Genomic DNA, 17431 nt, shown 5'->3' with positions numbered 1-17431 from the left:
CTGAGAGTAAAGACGTCCGAAAGCTGAGAGTAAAGACGTCCGAACGCTAAGAGTAAAGACGTCCGAACGCTAAGAGTAAAGACGTCCGAACGCTGAGAGTAAAGACGTCCGAACGCTGAGAGTAAAGACGTCCGAAAGCTAAGAGTAAAGACGTCCGAAAGCTAAGAGTAAAGACGTCCGAACGCTGAGAGTAAAGACGTCCGAACGCTGAGAGTAAAGACGTCCGAAAGCTGAGAGTAAAGACGTCCGAACGCTGAGAGTAAAGACGTCCGAACGCTGAGAGTAAAGACGTCCGAACGCTGAGAGTAAAGACGTCCGAACGCTAAGAGTAAAGACGTCCGAACGCTGAGAGTAAAGACGTCCGAACGCTGAGAGTAAAGACGTCCGAAAGCTAAGAGTAAAGACGTCCGAACGCTGAGAGTAAAGACGTCCGAACGCTGAGAGTAAAGACGTCCGAAAGCTGAGAGTAAAGACGTGTTAAGTTACTCTTTAAAAAAAGGACAAAGCTGGCTTTATTGAATGTTTTTATTATCGACAAAAAGAGACCAAAACCAACAATAAATTAATTTGGCTACACATTGTAATGAAGGAATGTGTCACCCAGCACAAAAGCATGATTTTTTTCATGCAATTTTTACAATTCTTTTTTAAAAGGGTCTTTGAAATACACAAACACATATCTTGTGCATTAACAGCTGGAAATATATTTGAAACAACTTATTCAAACTGTCATTATCATTTATTCTACTTCCAATGTACCTTTCTCCTTACAATTAAAATAGCTGCTTCAGGACAATTTACATTCTCTGGCATCCTTTGAAATCTTTGCAGATTGTACTGCAACATTGCAGAGATTAAAGCTGGAATAAATTCAATAGAGGTGCTGGCAACACCTGTTTTAGCAGCATAAAGATCTAGAGTGCTTATTCCTGAGGGAGCCATTAAACCTGCTAACTGAACTTCTTTCATCTTTCTATAAGACGCCTTCAGCCACTGCTGGTCAAACGTTACATGACCTGTGTTATATGGAAATCGGAGAGTGAATTGGGTAAGAAGTATTTCTTAACACCTGCACTTAAACTCTGCTTGCCTGGAAAAACAACAAATGGATCAAAACGAGACGGACAGAATATGAGGTGATGGAAGACTGACGAGAAGTGAAGGGAATGAAGAAAGAAGGATGAGAGGAAGTAAAAACATAATTCTGAAATACATAAGGTAACAGAAAAGTCAAGTTAGTATTCTGTCACAATTTGCTGATAAAAAAGCATTTTATACAACGAGAACACATACTTCCACCTTCACAGAACCTACAGCACTGTATTTCTTGAAGCACAAGACAGTTTGACGTCTGACTCCCACTGAGGGCAGAAATACATCTGCAGGTGCATGAATCATCGTCTACTGTACCTTAAACGAAAGCTTTTATTACTCAGGTGTGTGAACTGCTCTTTAAGTGGTAAGGTTCGATTTTAGCGAGCGAGGCAGCGGCTTAAAATGGCTCCTGCCGAGCCACAGTACACTCGAGACAGTACACTACAAAGTACACTTTAAAGTATTTGACATGAAGTGAGTTTTGAGCGGCTAATAGAACCCTTTTACTGCAGACGTCATGTTTACGTCTGAGTGCTAGCTGGCAACGCTTACTCTGAGGAGTGGGCTAAAAAGTTACTTCACGAAAACGTCACCTTGCTGTGTTGTTGGGTGCCAGAATTAATATCACGTACATTTGAGATTATAAAACTTGAGAATCGAGGCTTTACCGAGTTACAAAATCGGCAAAGCATTTCAAAGATGGAGAGAAAATGTTAATAGTTTAGCTTAGCCTTCTGCTAACCTCCTCAGAAGGCTAAACAATTAGAGAGATGAATAGAAATGTTGCTAATGGGCCAAACTATTAGAGAGATTAAGAGATGGCCTGCTGTTGGGCTTATTTTCTGGAACTAATGTAGCATGACAGCACGGTGGAATCATCAAGCTAATTAGCAGACAGCTGGCTACTTAGCTAGCGTGGTAATTCTGACGTCATTTAACTAAAGCTAGCTAGCCAGGCATCCTCTCTGTAGCCTAGCGGTGGACTAACATGGTGCCATTGGTATATGTTAACTATCCCGACCAACACTCTTGGTCCTGGAGAGTGTGTGACTGTACACATTGAGAGAAACTTGTATTTTCTACAGCTATTATAAAAAAACAAGCAAACAAAACATGCTAGCTAGCGTTAACGCCCACAAAAATACATCATGTTTACTAACAGAAAAGGTGTCTCTCTTTCTCTCTCGCTATATATATAGATATATATATCTATATATATATGTTTGTCCTTCACTATGTCCTTATATTCAAGTTAAATTAAACATTTGAGTCAGTTGGGACTTAATGTCTGGTTCAAGGACACTTCATGGGAGCAAACGGCTGCTCAGAGAATGGCAATAATAACCGTGATTTATTGACCCGTCACTCAAACCACCACACCAGAACTAGGATTATACCAAACCCGAACCACTTTACACATTTACTACACCTCTCTGCCTTCTCCAACAACTCCAAACTATTTCCAAAATATGTGAAAATGTCTTCAGATATATTTGAAAGGAGACAGAATCGCTTAAACTACCAAGAAAAGAAAAGAAAGAAACATTTAGGAAGCCTCTGGCATCGCAGAGCGAGGAGAGGTAAGATTAACTTTATTAACGCCTGAGGTGACGACAGCTCTCATCACAGCGTTCCCGGGTCCAGACCTCTGAGTCCACCCACCGAGTTTACTGTCTGATATCAGGCAACACGATGCGGCAGAGACCAGAGGAAAACAAATAAAAGACAAACAGTAAAAAAGGTTTAAAACCAGGAATATGAACCAAACTGAATGAGTCTACAAATCAAATCAATAAATGTAAAATATATGCTTTCAGCATCTCGTGCTGCCAAATGTGCTTTGCTGTCGTAGCAGCAGGAGGTTTGGCAGAAGTCAGCAGTTTACAGATTGACTCAGAAGCGTAGGTTTCCATTTCCTAGAGAGAGAGAGAGAGAGAGAGAGAGAGAGAGAGAGAGAGAGAGAGAGAGAGAGAGAGAGAGAGAGAGAGAGAGAGAGAGAGAGAGAGAGACTATCGTGTCCACAGACATATTGACTGAGAAGTCCAAGATCATCACATGCAAATTAGTTTAAGAGTTCGGGATGAAAGAAAAGTGCCAATTTCTTCTTTGCTTTTTTTTTTTTTGTGTTATAAAATTAAATTTGTCATTTTTGCCTCCTGCTCAGTTATTTAACTTTTGCTGCTGCGGCAGAATAAACGTCCCCGTTGGGATCAATACATCTTCTTAAATTATAAGACAGTTTCTTTATGACAAAATGAATTGATTAAAAAGAAAAAGAAATCTACTTTCCACCATCTGCTCCGTCAGAAGATCTGACAACACAAACACCTGCTCTCTGAACTCTGGAATTACAAAAGAGTTTCTTCTACAATCAGACAATGTGAATACATTGCACTGTTGGAACTATGATGGAATATGAGTAATGGCTTTATTACAACCAGGAACAGTCAAGCTCAATGAAACCATCAGGCTGAGCTCCACAGAACCTCCCCGCTGTTTGAGAGAATTAACCACCGGCTCCGTCACTGCTTTTCCACATTCATTACTCTCTGAAACCAGCGGCCTCCGGCGAGCAGATGATCACCTCCCTCACTCAGCCATCCCTGCACTTCCAGTGACTTCTTTTCTTTAAAACTATAAGCGCTACCCCCCCAAAGGCAGCATGCTGCAGAGCCAGCTGTGTGGGCATGTCTCCGAAATGAGGCCATCGAGCTTTTGGGTGAAAATCTCGAGCCAGTTTGAATATGTGTTAAAAATAAATAAAAAGAATATGAAAGAAGCCAGTGAAGCGAAGTGAGAAACATTTAGTACGTGACAAAACCAAAAGGTTTCCCGATGGTTTCAATGAAAGCAACAGAAAAATGTATCAACCAACACTGAAGCACAACTTCAACCGAGAAATCAGAAAACAGCAGATTGAGTCTGGATTTGTGGCTCTTCCTCCCCGTGCTTCACTTTTTATTTATCTATAACCAACATCCGTTTTTTCCATTTACTCTCTCTCCATGTCTCCTCAACTCCTTCCTTTATTCTGCCCTCCAGTATCTTCCTCTTCTCATACGTCGTTCCCTCCATCCATTCCCCCCGCGGTGTCACAGGGGACGGGGCCGCCTGTGCTCACTGTATCTTATCTGACATTTTCTCCATTACTGTGATCAAACAGACGGACAAAAAGCTGCAGGTTCACTTCGCCGCCGGCTGACGAGCAGCACTGGTGGCCGAGGATGACTTCACCTCCAGACTCCAGGACGCAGCGGGTTGGTGCATCCAGCAGTGTGGAGGTGAAGAGGAAGAAACGGAGTGAAGTCTGTATCTCTGGTAAGCCCAACATGGCAGCAGCCCTGTTGTTAGGTCAGTATGGCAAAGAACAACATGAACCCAGAGACATCAACTCTACCTGACCATGTATTATTAATAGGCATTATTTATCGACCGCCAACTTTATATTCTGTGTGGGGCGCAGTTTATTGGTTTAAAGCACCAGCAGCTCAGCTCACAACAGTCTCTGTTCAATTCTATTCACCGAACAAGTTTAGAAACTGTTTGGATAAAAAATTAAAACATGTCCGCCTCGACAAAAAAAATCTGTAAAAGTCTGTAAATCACGATCAATAAGTGCACGTGTAGCTATCGGGGCCTGACGTTGGCAGAGTTTAGATCTCGATGGAGACCTTGGCTTTCATTTGTGGCAATATTTGGTGGCTAGAATCCAAATGTTCGCTCATTACATCATCATCATTAGTGAGTTATGACTTAGTTTTGAAAATGACCTCAGCTGCAGACGAGGCTGAAAAAACTATTCTTTCCTTTCGTCCTCCGTGTGTCGGTGAGTAAATCCCTCTTATACAGTATAATGCTCCTTTATTATATTAGTATGTAGTGAGTCAAATATAATATAACAGTGAGGGACCCCTTCTGGGCCTCACACCTTACTTTGGGTCAACCTTTTTAGCTATAACTCAAGTCCTTAACAAAACGGATTCTTGAAGCTTTCTGTTACAACAGATTTTACAGCAGCTGCACCTTTCTTACCCGCTGCAAAAAAAATATCTCGTTGAACTTCTTCAGCTGCAAAAAATAACCAGAAGAGAAAAGAAAGAAAAGGAGGAGAAGAAGAAACCCTGAGAAATAAAACTAACTGGGACTGTTTGGCCCGCACGAGCAGCTCGAGCCGATTACAAACTGAATATTTGAAACGTTTCATCACAGCTATGAAATAGAGAAGAAAGCTAAAAAACGTGTTTTTTACAGCAACTCATGCCTGTACCTCTTTTTCTCTGACTACCTGAGCATTCGAGACTTGTAACAGCAACGCTCTCTTTCTCCAAGTTTTACGTGGTACACAAACGTACACGGTCTGTTATCGTTTGGGCTCCGTCTACTTCTCTCTGCATCCATTTTTAACTTCTATATGCAAATGAGCAGCACCCAAAATGAACCTGAATCATGAGGAGGAGGAGGAGGAGGAGGTGCCGTGTGCTCCGAGTGGAGTGTTGAATTAGTCCTTACGAGCTTTGAAAACGAGTGAAGTTATCAGGCGGAAACTTCCGGTTCTAGTTAAGCTGAAGCTGCATTCTCTCTAATGACCACCAGGGGGCGACTCCTCTGGTTGTATAGAAGTCTATGAGAAAATGACTCTACTTCTCTCTTGATTTATTACCTCAGTAAACATTGTAAACATGAGTTTATGGTCTCAATCTCTAGTTTCAAGTCTTCTTCAACAGTCCATTTAAAGACCATAAAGCAGGGGATGCTTTAGGGGCGGGGCTACACAGCGATGAACTGCGTAGTATCTTCATCACTCAAAATATAAGGTGACTAAAAATGGCACCCATATTTTTTTCCGTTCATGCGAACAAAAGCCGACGCCTGGTTCCAGAACATTCAGCCATTTAACAAAAGTTAACGTTGAGGCCTGAGAAGGAGGACAAAGAACAGCAGCCGACAATGAACCCGTTTCTATGTAGCGGCAGCGCTACAAGCAGTTCTGGTGTCAGTTTGTTCCCCATACAGGTTCATTACGTGCATTTAGAGAGGTGTTGATTTCACTTTGACGATCATTTCAGAGGCTGAGCTTTGTTAAACTGTTGTGGCTTACACTCACAGATTGTTCTTATATTTAGTGTCACACCCTCATTGATATTTAAATGGGTCACAATCAGGAGCCAGAGTGGTTGCACTCACTCACTCATCTACTCACAGCCCCACTTGAAGTGACACCTGGAGTGAATCCAATCACTGACAAAAATAACTTCCGTTCCCTTAAACAACACTCCAGTATTTCCACAAACGTTTTGAAGGTGTAGTGAACCACAGGGTTCCACAGCGGGCCCCTGAGCGGCCCCGGTACGAGTTATATTGTGAGTGTTTCTCCACAGAGTTATGAACCAGCGTGCAGGTGAAAACCACATGAAACAAGAGGCAGATCTGTTCTCCCTCGGGGGGGAAGAAGTTCAACTACCGTGCTCCTCTGTGCATAACTAGAATATTTGTCCCACCAGCAAAAGTCAAACGTCGTATAGTAAATATGATTTGTGAACGGTCAGAAAGCGCATCAACCTGCATTCTGTAGGTTATTTTACGACAAATCCCTTCGTGTCATCTGGGTGCACCGTTGGTGCAACTTGTAACTATTACTGCTGAGGAGCCCTTGAGCGAGGCACCAGACAACCAATCCATCACAGAGGCTCGGCTTCCAGGTGTGAATGTGGGGGAACCGTGTTATCGACCGAGGCTCGGCGGAGCAGATGAACTCCCTGTCAGATCTCCGGACGGATCGAGTTTAAACTGGAAGGTTTCTGCAGAGAGCAGAGCTCCAGCGGCTTGAACCAAAACAGTTTCATCGTTTGCATTTCATTTTCTGTGTGTTTATTACGAATAAATTATTGATAAAGCAGGGATGTAAAACGTGATGTTTTGCAAATTTCTTGTCATCTGTCACGACACAAACACGTCATTCACATTTGCCAAATTGGGAAAATATGAATTAATTTAAGAGAAAATGTATTTCTACTTTATTTTGGTAGCACCTGGTAAATAAACAGTCAAATCACATTATTTTACCGAACGCTCGCTGCTAATGAATCAGAAATCCCAAATTTGGAGCCTCATGAAAATCTCGACAGAACTTCATGCTGGAGGTGATCAGTCGACCGAATCGCAACTAAACCTGATTAACATAGGGCGTGTTCCCCGGATCAATAGTGAGTTTACTGTGTCTTGAATATCTATCGTCCCGGGACGACGGGACCCTGTTGGTTTTGAGCTCTAGCCAGGCGGCAACCTCGGGTTCTGGAAAGTGAAGTCAAAGCTTCATGTGTTAAAGCTGCATTCTCTCTAGTGTCCACCAGGGGGCGACTCCTCTGGTTGTATAGAAGTCTATGAGAAAATGACTCTACTTCTCTCTTGATTTATTACCTCAGTAAACATTGTAAACATGAGTTTATGGTCTCAATCTCTAGTTTCAAGTCTTCTTCAATACAGCATGATGTTCATTTAGTAAATGATGGTCCATTTAGAGTCAAACAGACCATAAAGCAGGGGATGCTTTAGGGGAGGGGCTACACAGTGATTGACAGGTTGCTATCGTGGCCGTATAATTAGCTGTATTTGGCGTTTCTGACATATAGACTCCAGTGTTTCTCAGACTGGCTCTTACCCGGCTGTGTGGAGTAAACGACCTTGTAGCTTTCAAACTGTCCTTTCGGCTCTTTCCACGACACATGCAGCTCGGTGGGGCTCAGGATTTTGGCACGAAATCTCCGTGGCGATGAAACTGGACAGAGAAAAAAAAACCCCAACAGAAATGAACAACTTTACGCAATAACTGAGTTCTGTAAATATTTGAATGATGAATGAATGAATGAATAAAAGATCCCCGTCATGCATCGTTCAAACCACAAATATTTTGTATCTCATCGGTGCGTATTAGTGGGTTACATCCATAACAATGAGAGGAGTTCAGTTCTGTTCAGTCAATTGATTTTACAGAAACGGCTTTGCTTTATAATTTCTAACAGATATACGTCTGCTTTCAACTCCAACAGATAATCGACCTTTTGCTTCAACCTTAATGTCTATTCATCCTGACGTTAAACGGCATCGCTGCCCAGAGCGGTTCACAGATCTGCAGGTTTCACAGAATCCGCTCTCCTCCCGACTGTGACTGGAACTTAAGTTAGACTGAACTCCCTCCAGAGTTATGGCGGCAGAGTCGCTCCATCTGTGTGCTTTTTAAAAAAAAACAGTTAAGGAACAGGAAAAAGAAGAAGAAGAAGGATAAATTGTATCTCATCCAAGCGGGAGGATACACATCAGAGAGATTAGCTTTGCACAGATGTCACATAAAAAAAAAAGAAAGAAGAAAGTCGTCCATCCTCCTCCTCATCCTCATCTTCCTCGTCTATTGACGAGCCCGCATTGTGCTCGTCTCAGCGGGGATACGACAGGTCTTCTTCTGTGTTCCACTTACCGGCGGCATCAAAGCGACGCCTCTGCCTCTCATCCTGATTAGCTGTTGGCCCCCGTCAGCCACCTACAGCCCCCCCCCCCTTCTCTTTCTGCATCCTTCCCTTTTATTCATTCTCTCAAGCTCTCCATCTCCTCGTCCCCCCCGTCCCCCCGTCTCTCTCCCTTTTCTATCCGATCCCTCTCCTTGTCCTCGTCTCATTTTTCTTTTTCCTTTCCTGCGTCTCCGTGCTTTGAAATCGTCGTCGGGGGGGGGGGGGGGGGGGGGGGGGTGAAGATGAGGATGAGGAAAAAAGGAGTGAATGTGACTTCCTTTTTAACTGCAAGGAGAAAAAAGAACAAAAGGGCACCAAAGGGAAAGACACTGGAATAGCATCTGTTTACTATTCCTCTCCAGTCCTCGGCAGGAGTGTTCAGATGTACGACATCCACTGAGCTGATATCCAAACACGCTTTACAATGGCCTCCCAGCAAACCCTTTAGAAGAGGCAACAACACGGTGTGTTAGTGGAACTTTCTCTCTGGTACCAAAGCGTTACGCGTTATATTTCACGTGTTGTGTTTTCACTGGAGTAAGGCCATTGTAAAGCACCCAAAGAAACCACATTTCCAGGGTCAACAACCACGACACCCTGTCATTCTCACACCGGCAGAGCCAAACCCCAGATGATGATCGTCTAACTAGCAGCGACGCATTCCCCCGATCTCATTTGGTTAACTCAGAAAAAAAGAAAAAAAAAGCCATAAAAATATGAAATCCACAAACTCGCTCCTGTGTTTGTGTCCTCATTATGAGGTGAGCCATCTGCTGCCGCCGACTTCTTTAAATACCTTCACCGTGGTTGACGCCTGGTGGAGCTTTGATGCTCTGATGCTCGATAAACAAGAGGCTTAAAGGGACGGTTCACCCAAAAACTAAACACATATCCAGTTTGGAAAATGCTCCTTTTGGAAGGAGTTTGTTATCCGTGTCTGTTTGGAGCAGAATGCATACATGTCTCTCCTTATGACACAATACCAACATTCAAACATTAACAGATTCTTTTAGTGTCGCCCAAGGCAGAAAGACAATCGACACAAATAAGAAGCGGAGGATGTTTTCTTGAGCTGATTTCTCTGCTTCCCTGCAGCTTTTCCCACAATGCAGGAACGCAGTCAGGCTGATGAGGCTGATCAACTAACAGCTGCTTTCTCTAACGGTGAACCGCCTCTTCGTGCATGTTGTTATGTGCAGCGAACTACTCGTGTAGGTATGCAAAGAAAACTTCAAGTTCAGCACAGGAAGGATAATCCTGATTTCAATGGAGAGAATGTGAAGCTGGAGCATTCAACAGCAGGCAAATATATTTATACACACACACACACACACACAGAAGGAATACTGTACCAATTATCTCACCAACCTGGGGATGAGAACGAGGCCTGCGTGGGATTTTCGGCTCACGGTTTTAGCGCTCTGTCTCGGAAACAAAGGACGTTCTCTCATCTGGAGAGAGCTGCTCAAATCCCAAATGATTCGAGAGGCACATTTTTTTGCACCTCTTTGTTTGTTGTGTAGCTGAAATGTGTTGATTTGTTGTGTGAGTGCATCCACGTGTGTGTGTGTGTCTGTGCATGAATTATGTATTGTTAGTCCGCAACTGGAGGCAACTGTATTCTGGTGCATGCACATAAAAAAAAAATCCATGTAGCTTTGGTGGCTGTTTTTTCTTTTTTTATGCCGGTTCCTTTGCAGCACTACACACACACACACACACACACACACACACACACACACACACACACACACACACACACACACACACACACACACACACACACACACACACACACACACACACACACACACACACACACACACACACACACACACACACACACACACTCATTCACAGAAAGCCATGGATCTTCTCTGTGAGATTGTATTCTCACGCGGAGACAAGTATTGGATGCTGAGCAACCAGCCCGGTGGAGACAAAGAGCCTCTCCTGTCGAGATGAGAATTAATGAATCTATTTTTCATGTCTTGTGCAAACAGCAGAGCTGCTGGAGGGCTGGAGAGGTGTCCGTCACACCCACCCGGGGGGGGGGGGGGATTGAAGCGCAAAATAGTTTGGGAGTTGGCGTTTTGAATTATTAGTGAAAGCAGAAGAATCCAGAGGACATTTTTCGGTGAAGGGACGACGCGGAGCTGAGTTATAGAAAACAATAAAACTCTGGTTGGCGAGCAGGAAGCCTTGAAGGGAGCGTAAAGGGACGATCGAAGGTTTCCCAACTCAAGAGTCACTTTTCTTTTGCAAACATGTCTTTCATAAAAAAGACCAGCGCTGTCATTGCCGAGAGCAGAATCTCTTAAAGATGCTCCACAGAGCATCACGTCATCAATGAAGTATGATCACGTTACATGTCACAGACCAACACACACACACTGTGGCTTTACGCCGCTGAACACAGACGGAGGCCGCTGTCCTTCCACAAACTAAAAGTGAAGCTTTCACAGTTCCTGCTGACGGAGGAGGTCAAAAGACATTATCCGCTTCATATCAAAGATGTCTTCTTAATATGGAAAACCAATTATTTCTCTCTTTCATACACTGACAAGTTCTCCCTCCTTCCTCCGCAGCTTCTGATCACGCTCACCAGAATGTCAGCAGCTCGGAGTGAAGCCTACCGTGTGACCTAGAAACAGAGCCGCTGACATTTGACCACATTCCTCTTCTGCTGTTTCCCCTTCAGGTACAGAAACCTGCTGCAGACACGTCCTCCATCATTTCTGCAGCTGAAATCATTCCTTTGACCTTTAACGGACTTCCTGACAGGTGTTGGAGAGTAACTCAAGACATCAAGTTATGACTACATGAGGCCCTAACTCACTCACATCAGTGGTTAGAAACTGATCAGCATGAAGTCTATTTATCCGTCAGCTATGTTCCACTTATTTTGCCGTTTTTGCAGGAAAACACATGAACTCATCCGGCTCCTGACTCTAGCAGAGCGCCACACGGCTGAGGGGTTCCTCGGTGGAAGCTCTCCAAGCGGATCGTAACTCCTCGGCTCCTCCCGGGTCGCTGGTGTAGCCGAGGCTTTGGCACGCTACGGCCTCTTCACTGAGGAATGCTGTCGTTGCCTTTCAGTTTAAAACTCTGGACAAAACCGAGCAAGTGTCCTTAAAGTGACAGACTGTAATGTGCTGCACAAGGGTCAGGATGAGGCTTCACTGGGCCAACGAAGGCTTCAGACTGCCTGGGAAACACTTCTTGGAGGTAAACATATTCTGACGGATGCTTTGCTCATTTTTTTAAGTAAAAATGTGAAATATTTGTTGCATGTTTCTGGCTTCTTAACTGAGGACCAATGAATATTTAAATCAGTGTCGGTTGGACAAAGCAAGCCTCACCTCGGCCAACAGGAAACTCTAATGTTCATTTTTCACGTCTTTCAGGAAACATTTGTAGCTCGTCATGTTTTCACGTAAACTAATGAAATTAGAGCCGTACGCGTTATATTCTTTATATTCAAAGCTTCTATTGAAACCTGAGCCTTCGTACCTGTAACCGGGCAGAAATACATGGCTTCAACACACAATGAACAGAAATGCCAAATATAAAGAGCTGCGCAGCGTTTCGAGTGTTGATTCAGAATCTGAATGTCGACGCTCTGCGTTATGAATTCCCTCATCGAATCGATACAATTATTCTTTGAGCCAATCAGAATGCAGGACACCAACGTCACGAGGTAACCCCTCACTACCTGAAGGCTTGCTTGTTGGCCTTTCGAGCCTCTAACCTGGTATTATGGTATGGCACCGTGTCAGCCCGTCCTCTGACTTCATGGTCCTGGCTCTGAGCCAGCAGCCCCGAGCAGGTTTACACCTCGTTTCCAGTTCAACTCTGCCAACAACCTTTGAGAGTTGGCGGATCCTAAACGTGTTTGTGTGCAGCAGAATGTGCTCAAAGCAAAACCCCCCCCCACAGTCTCATACGAGATGTGTCACCCAACACATTAAGACTCAAAAACAATGTCTTAGATCCATAATCACGTCTTCCATAATGAAGGGAAACGCACTCAGCACAGCTCATTTAAGTTCATGAATATCAATCTTCATTTTACGTGATTAGAGGAGCACGAGGCCGTTAACGGTGATAACTGTGTTAATCTCTGTTAATGAGGTTATGTGTTAATCACTGAATAAGTTAAACAAGTTAAACAGGGTGACAGAAAAGATGAGCACATGAAGTAAAACACACAAATGCTGAGTAGTTAACAGATGTAGAGGAGCAAGTAGTAGTTTAATACGCACATTAGACACAAATGGGTTTTTATCTAAAAGATAAATGTGGATTTCAGATCTGTAACCTGAGTTACACAGAAAGCTGTCATCAGCGAGCCGCTTTGAACACTTCCTCAAATGAATAATGAAGTTAAAGACATGTGCAGTTTAATTACAGAGTTGACAGACTGTGTCTCAGTTTGTCTGGCAGACAGTAAAACACGTTTCCTCAACAGGATTTGGGCATCAAGGCTTTTCCCCTGAGACAGCATGCTGTCGTTAAAGGGCTCATTTAAATAAAAACACCTCAAACACCTCAAAATACAAGTCAATGTCTTTGGAGCAAAGCTGCACATCAGAATGCAGAAGTTGAGAATACGACCCAAAGAATGAAGCGTTGAGTGCAGAGGACGATACCTGCTCCTCCACAGCAGGACCACAATGAGCTTAGCATCTTTAGCTAACGTGCTGAGAGCAGATGAGCGGTGGATTATCACGAGCCCCGTTTGGCACCATTGTGGAGAAAAAGTAAATGAGGTTGTTCACAGCTCTGTCTGTCAATTAACCCGAAACCCTGTTGGACAGCAAAGAGGTGAAGCCGTAGGAAAGCCTTCAACCCTCTGAGCACCATAACGGGAAGCCCTTTGAAACCCTGCTGAGCACACTGATGGGGAACCCTCGGACACCTGAAGCACTAGAACAGGAAACCCTCGGAGACCCTGCGAAGCACAACAATGAGAAACCAGTGGAAGCTTCGTTTGGCTCTGTGGGCTTCGGGAAAGTCTTAGTTGACCTTTTATCTTCAACTACATCACGGAAACAACCACTTAAACCCGAGCTGACGGAGGAAACTGTCGGCCCCCGTTTAGCCGTATGATGTTTAAGGACGGGGTCAGCTTCTAGCTCGATACGGTGCCACCGTGGAGCGTAGCGGCGTAACGGACCGCAGTAGATCGGAACAGATGGATAGGGTCGGGTGGTCGAAAGGATTTTTCGGGATGGTGGTAAAAAGTAATTGTCTGGAGCCACCAGATAAACAAAAACAAAGAAGAACCAACTGCATCAGCTGATATGACTCACAAACCATCGTGATCGGGATGATCTCTAAAGGATCCGGGGCTAGCCCTGTAGCACAACGTTAGCCGTATCCGGTCCTGTGTGATAGACCCCCCGACTGGCCTTGTGGACCCTGTTGGTCCCTCGAGAGGAAAGCAGGCTAGTGGAGGTACTTACCTTGACCCCGCGCTGGCTGAGGAAACAAGGAGACGAGAACGAAGCCCAGCAGGCCGAGGCTCAGTCTGACTGAGAACTGCATCCTGGAAGCAGCAGACGGGGGAGGGGGGGGGGAGGCACGACACACCTGGAGGAGAGGGGAGGAAGAGGTGAGAGGGAGGGAGAGGAGACGAGACAAGGGAAGGAAGGTGGTGAGGGAAAATGGGAGTAAGGAGAGAGGAAAGGAAAGAGCAAGTCAGAGGAGGAAAGACAGAGAGCGGGAAGGTGACGAGGAGGAGAATGGAGAAAAGGGAACGTGTGAGGGAGGTTGAAGGAGATAAAGGGAAGACGGGAGCAGGGAGGACAAGGAGAAAGAGGAGATGAAGGGACTCAAATTCTCGACATGGCACTTCATCAGTTATCCTAGAAGATTATGTTGCAATATTATGACAGTTCGATGTGAACCTGAATCTATTCTGGTCACGTTTGTGCAGCTACAGACAAACATTAAATGTGTTGTTTTTTTCTCTGCTGTAAATCTGTCTGAAAACATATTCATAAATAAAATCATGCACGGCTGAAGAAAAATAAGCGATTGTAAATATGAACAGATATTCGTCTCCGCCCCTCGATGATGTACAGACTTGTTCGCTTACATCACAGATTTCATGATCACCCCCCCCCCCCCCCCCCCCCCCCCCCCCCCATCAGCACAAAGGTCTAAATGATCTGAATGGATTAAGCTGCAAAAATAAACTTTTTATTAAGTCTTCCCCCTTTTTGTTTGCAGAATGAAGAATCTCATTATGACGCTTTAGACAAACTATCTGTGGACTAAGTTGAAGCTTATGAAGCAGATCGGTGTCACATACTGTACACATCAACCAGGACGAGCATTCCTGCAGGAGAAGCTGTATTCACAGGAGCTCATTGTGTGTTTTCAATGTCTCAGTAAAGACACACTAGATGTAAAAGGATTTAGACCTTTTGTTTGCAGCCAACTTTTAATTCCAGACGATTTTCAATAATTCATTGACAGGACAGTTAACTTGGCGTTTTCCACCATGTCGGTGTTGAGACGTAATAAAACCAGATTGAGGATTATAGGTGTGTTGAGAGCAGCCCCGTCTCAGCGCACCTTGAGAAGAAAACATTAAGAATCACTACAATACGCATGAAATAGTCCCTTCGGGGGCTCACAGCGTGACTGTAGATCACTGCCGTGAGTTCACGAGCTCATTACCACACCTGGTTTTATTTCTAACTCCTATAATAAACATGTAGAGTGTGAGCTCCTATCATTCACAGCCTCTAACCTGCATGTGAGGCGTCCTGTCTCTGTACCTGGTCAGCCCCTCTCTCACTTTAAGGTGCTGTAGTAAACACCTGCACCCTCCAGATGTTTGCTCAGATCACATCAGATATCGCTGCCAAACCACTTTTAGGTTATCGTAAATAAAAACAGCCGGAAGTTTTGTTTTTCCCCTTAATTGAAATGAGCACAGGTGAGATCTGCACCTCCGCGCCATCAGCGGCACGAGGTGGAGAGAAGAAAGGCTCCCGCGGGTCTTTATTAATGTGCAGATGTGTGCAGATGTGTGCAGAGTGAGAATAAAGAGCAGCCGTACCTTCTCGGATCACACGTTTCCGGGCTCCGCCGCTCTCTCCTCCGGACAAGCTGAACGAGAAGCTCACTTAGTCCCCAACAAGCGACTCTGAACCCGATCCACCAACTCTCCGCTCCGCGTCCGACAGGAGTCAAGCTGCAGCGAGAGGTGCACCTCACTACCGGTGAAGCATTTCAAAATAAAATCCACGCTGAGGACCAAACCCCCCCAAATCAGTGCTGCTAGTGAGCATAAGAACATCGGTTACTTTAATACTTTACGTCAGTCTTTTCTTTTCTTGCTGCTTTCTACTTCTACTCCACTAGAACCTGTTTAATGTGTAAATGTATCCGACAGCTTTAGTTCTTAGTTGCTTTTACAAATAAAGGTTTTTACATAGAAAACAAACAAAGCTTTTTATGATATAAATTAAGGTACAGCTGAAACAATTAATCAATCAATCAACTAATCTATTGACCTCCAGCTCAACCAACAGAAAAATGCTGCTTTTACATGAACGCATGAGTGAAAATAATCTACTTAATCTAACTAATAATTAGAACTAATAATCTAATAATCTAACTTCTTGCATATAATTTTACCTAAAGTGGCAACCTCGAAGATTTTCTTTTAAATAAATGTTAAGTCACGTCTATCTCCAAAGAAGCTAACAATTCAATTCCATTGTATTTGAATAGCCCAATATCAGGAGTTACGATCTGTAGAGAGCACAATGAGCCCACTGATAACAGTATTGCAATATTTATAAGAGGTATTGTGGTCTGAGTGTCTGTGGCGACAAAAAAAGCTGTATTGCAATGTTTTTTGCATCGTATACATAATTAGGAAAACTTGAAGCTCGTGTATCAACAAACAGCTTCAGATAAACTTTAAACATGAAGTAACGTTTTCAGCTCTTACTGACAGCAGACGAGGGTATTTCTACAATGGGGTATAAGTACTTTAACTTAAGTAAAATATCTGAATACTTCCTGCACCACTTTCAAACCTTTTTGCACGTATGGATTCATTTGACAGGTTTACATAAATTCGAGATTTTTCTTTGTTTGCTTTTAATTTGAAGGCAGATCTTCTTTACTTCCGGTGTCTCGTCAGCTGTCTCTGGCCAGCTTAACGCTGCTGGTGTCTCAGTTGAGACTTGCAGGGTGTTTCCCGCTCCATTCACCATGCAGCCCTGCAGCTATTCATTCCTTCTCCCTCGTTTAATGCGAGGCGAGGCGGCAGAAAGAAACGTGTTGAAAAGCAGCTCCAGTGTGTGTTTGTGTGACCTCTGGCTGTGTGTACTGTATGAACGCCTCAGGGCTGCTTTTAACACGCCTCTCTCTCTCCACTACTGGGCAGGTGTTGTAAAACCAAAAAGATTACAGAGAGAGGATCATGGGAGGAGAATAGAAACAATCTAGAAAAGGACAGTTTCTCCCTCAAGTTCATGGTTACAAAATGTCACAAAGACACTTTAAAAGTCCCGGTTGAGTTCATGTTATTATGTAAATGTGTTCCAAATCAGACCATTTTCTAAGTGATTTAAACACAAAATGCTGCAACACTTTCACCATAATTAGCTTTTTATTGTAATGTATTTGCTTCGTCAGCGTAATACAACGGGCCATGAAATCTTTTAAATCAGGAGGTCGTCGACCTTTTAGACATAAGGTGCCATTTGTTTAAGTTTTCTTCTTAACCAGCGTTAACGTTACGTTACATTTACGACACCACGTCAACATTTAGATGTTCTACTGTAATTTGATATGAGATCACT

At 43.8% G+C, this 17431-nt stretch overlaps 1 protein-coding gene across 7 annotated transcripts in view; it reads right to left on the bottom strand.

Annotated features, from left to right (window-relative positions):
• The window catches only part of col14a1b (collagen, type XIV, alpha 1b), a 134163-nt gene extending 118373 nt beyond the window's left edge, over positions 1–15790 (bottom strand). For 6 of the 7 annotated variants that reach the window (XR_013767449.1, XM_079175961.1, XM_079175962.1 and 3 more), the window contains exons 1-3: positions 15673–15790; positions 14066–14192; positions 7754–7870 (exon numbers count right to left, since the gene is read on the bottom strand). Coding sequence is in view for 6 of the 7 variants with exons in the window: in XM_079175961.1 (XP_079032087.1) it covers positions 7754–7870; positions 14066–14147 (199 nt within the window). In the remaining variant the exon portion in view is untranslated. The remainder of the gene's footprint in view (positions 1–7753; positions 7871–14065; positions 14193–15672) is intronic. The other variant, XM_079175966.1, reaches the window with a different exon arrangement.
• Positions 15791–17431: the final 1641 nt, after the last annotated feature.

The sequence above is a fragment of the Pholis gunnellus genome, assembly GCF_910591455.1.
Source record: "Pholis gunnellus genome assembly, chromosome: 16".
NCBI lineage: Eukaryota > Metazoa > Chordata > Actinopteri > Perciformes > Pholidae > Pholis > Pholis gunnellus.
The sequence above is the reverse complement of the archived record's forward strand: the minus strand, read 5'-3'. Positions and strand labels throughout refer to the sequence as shown.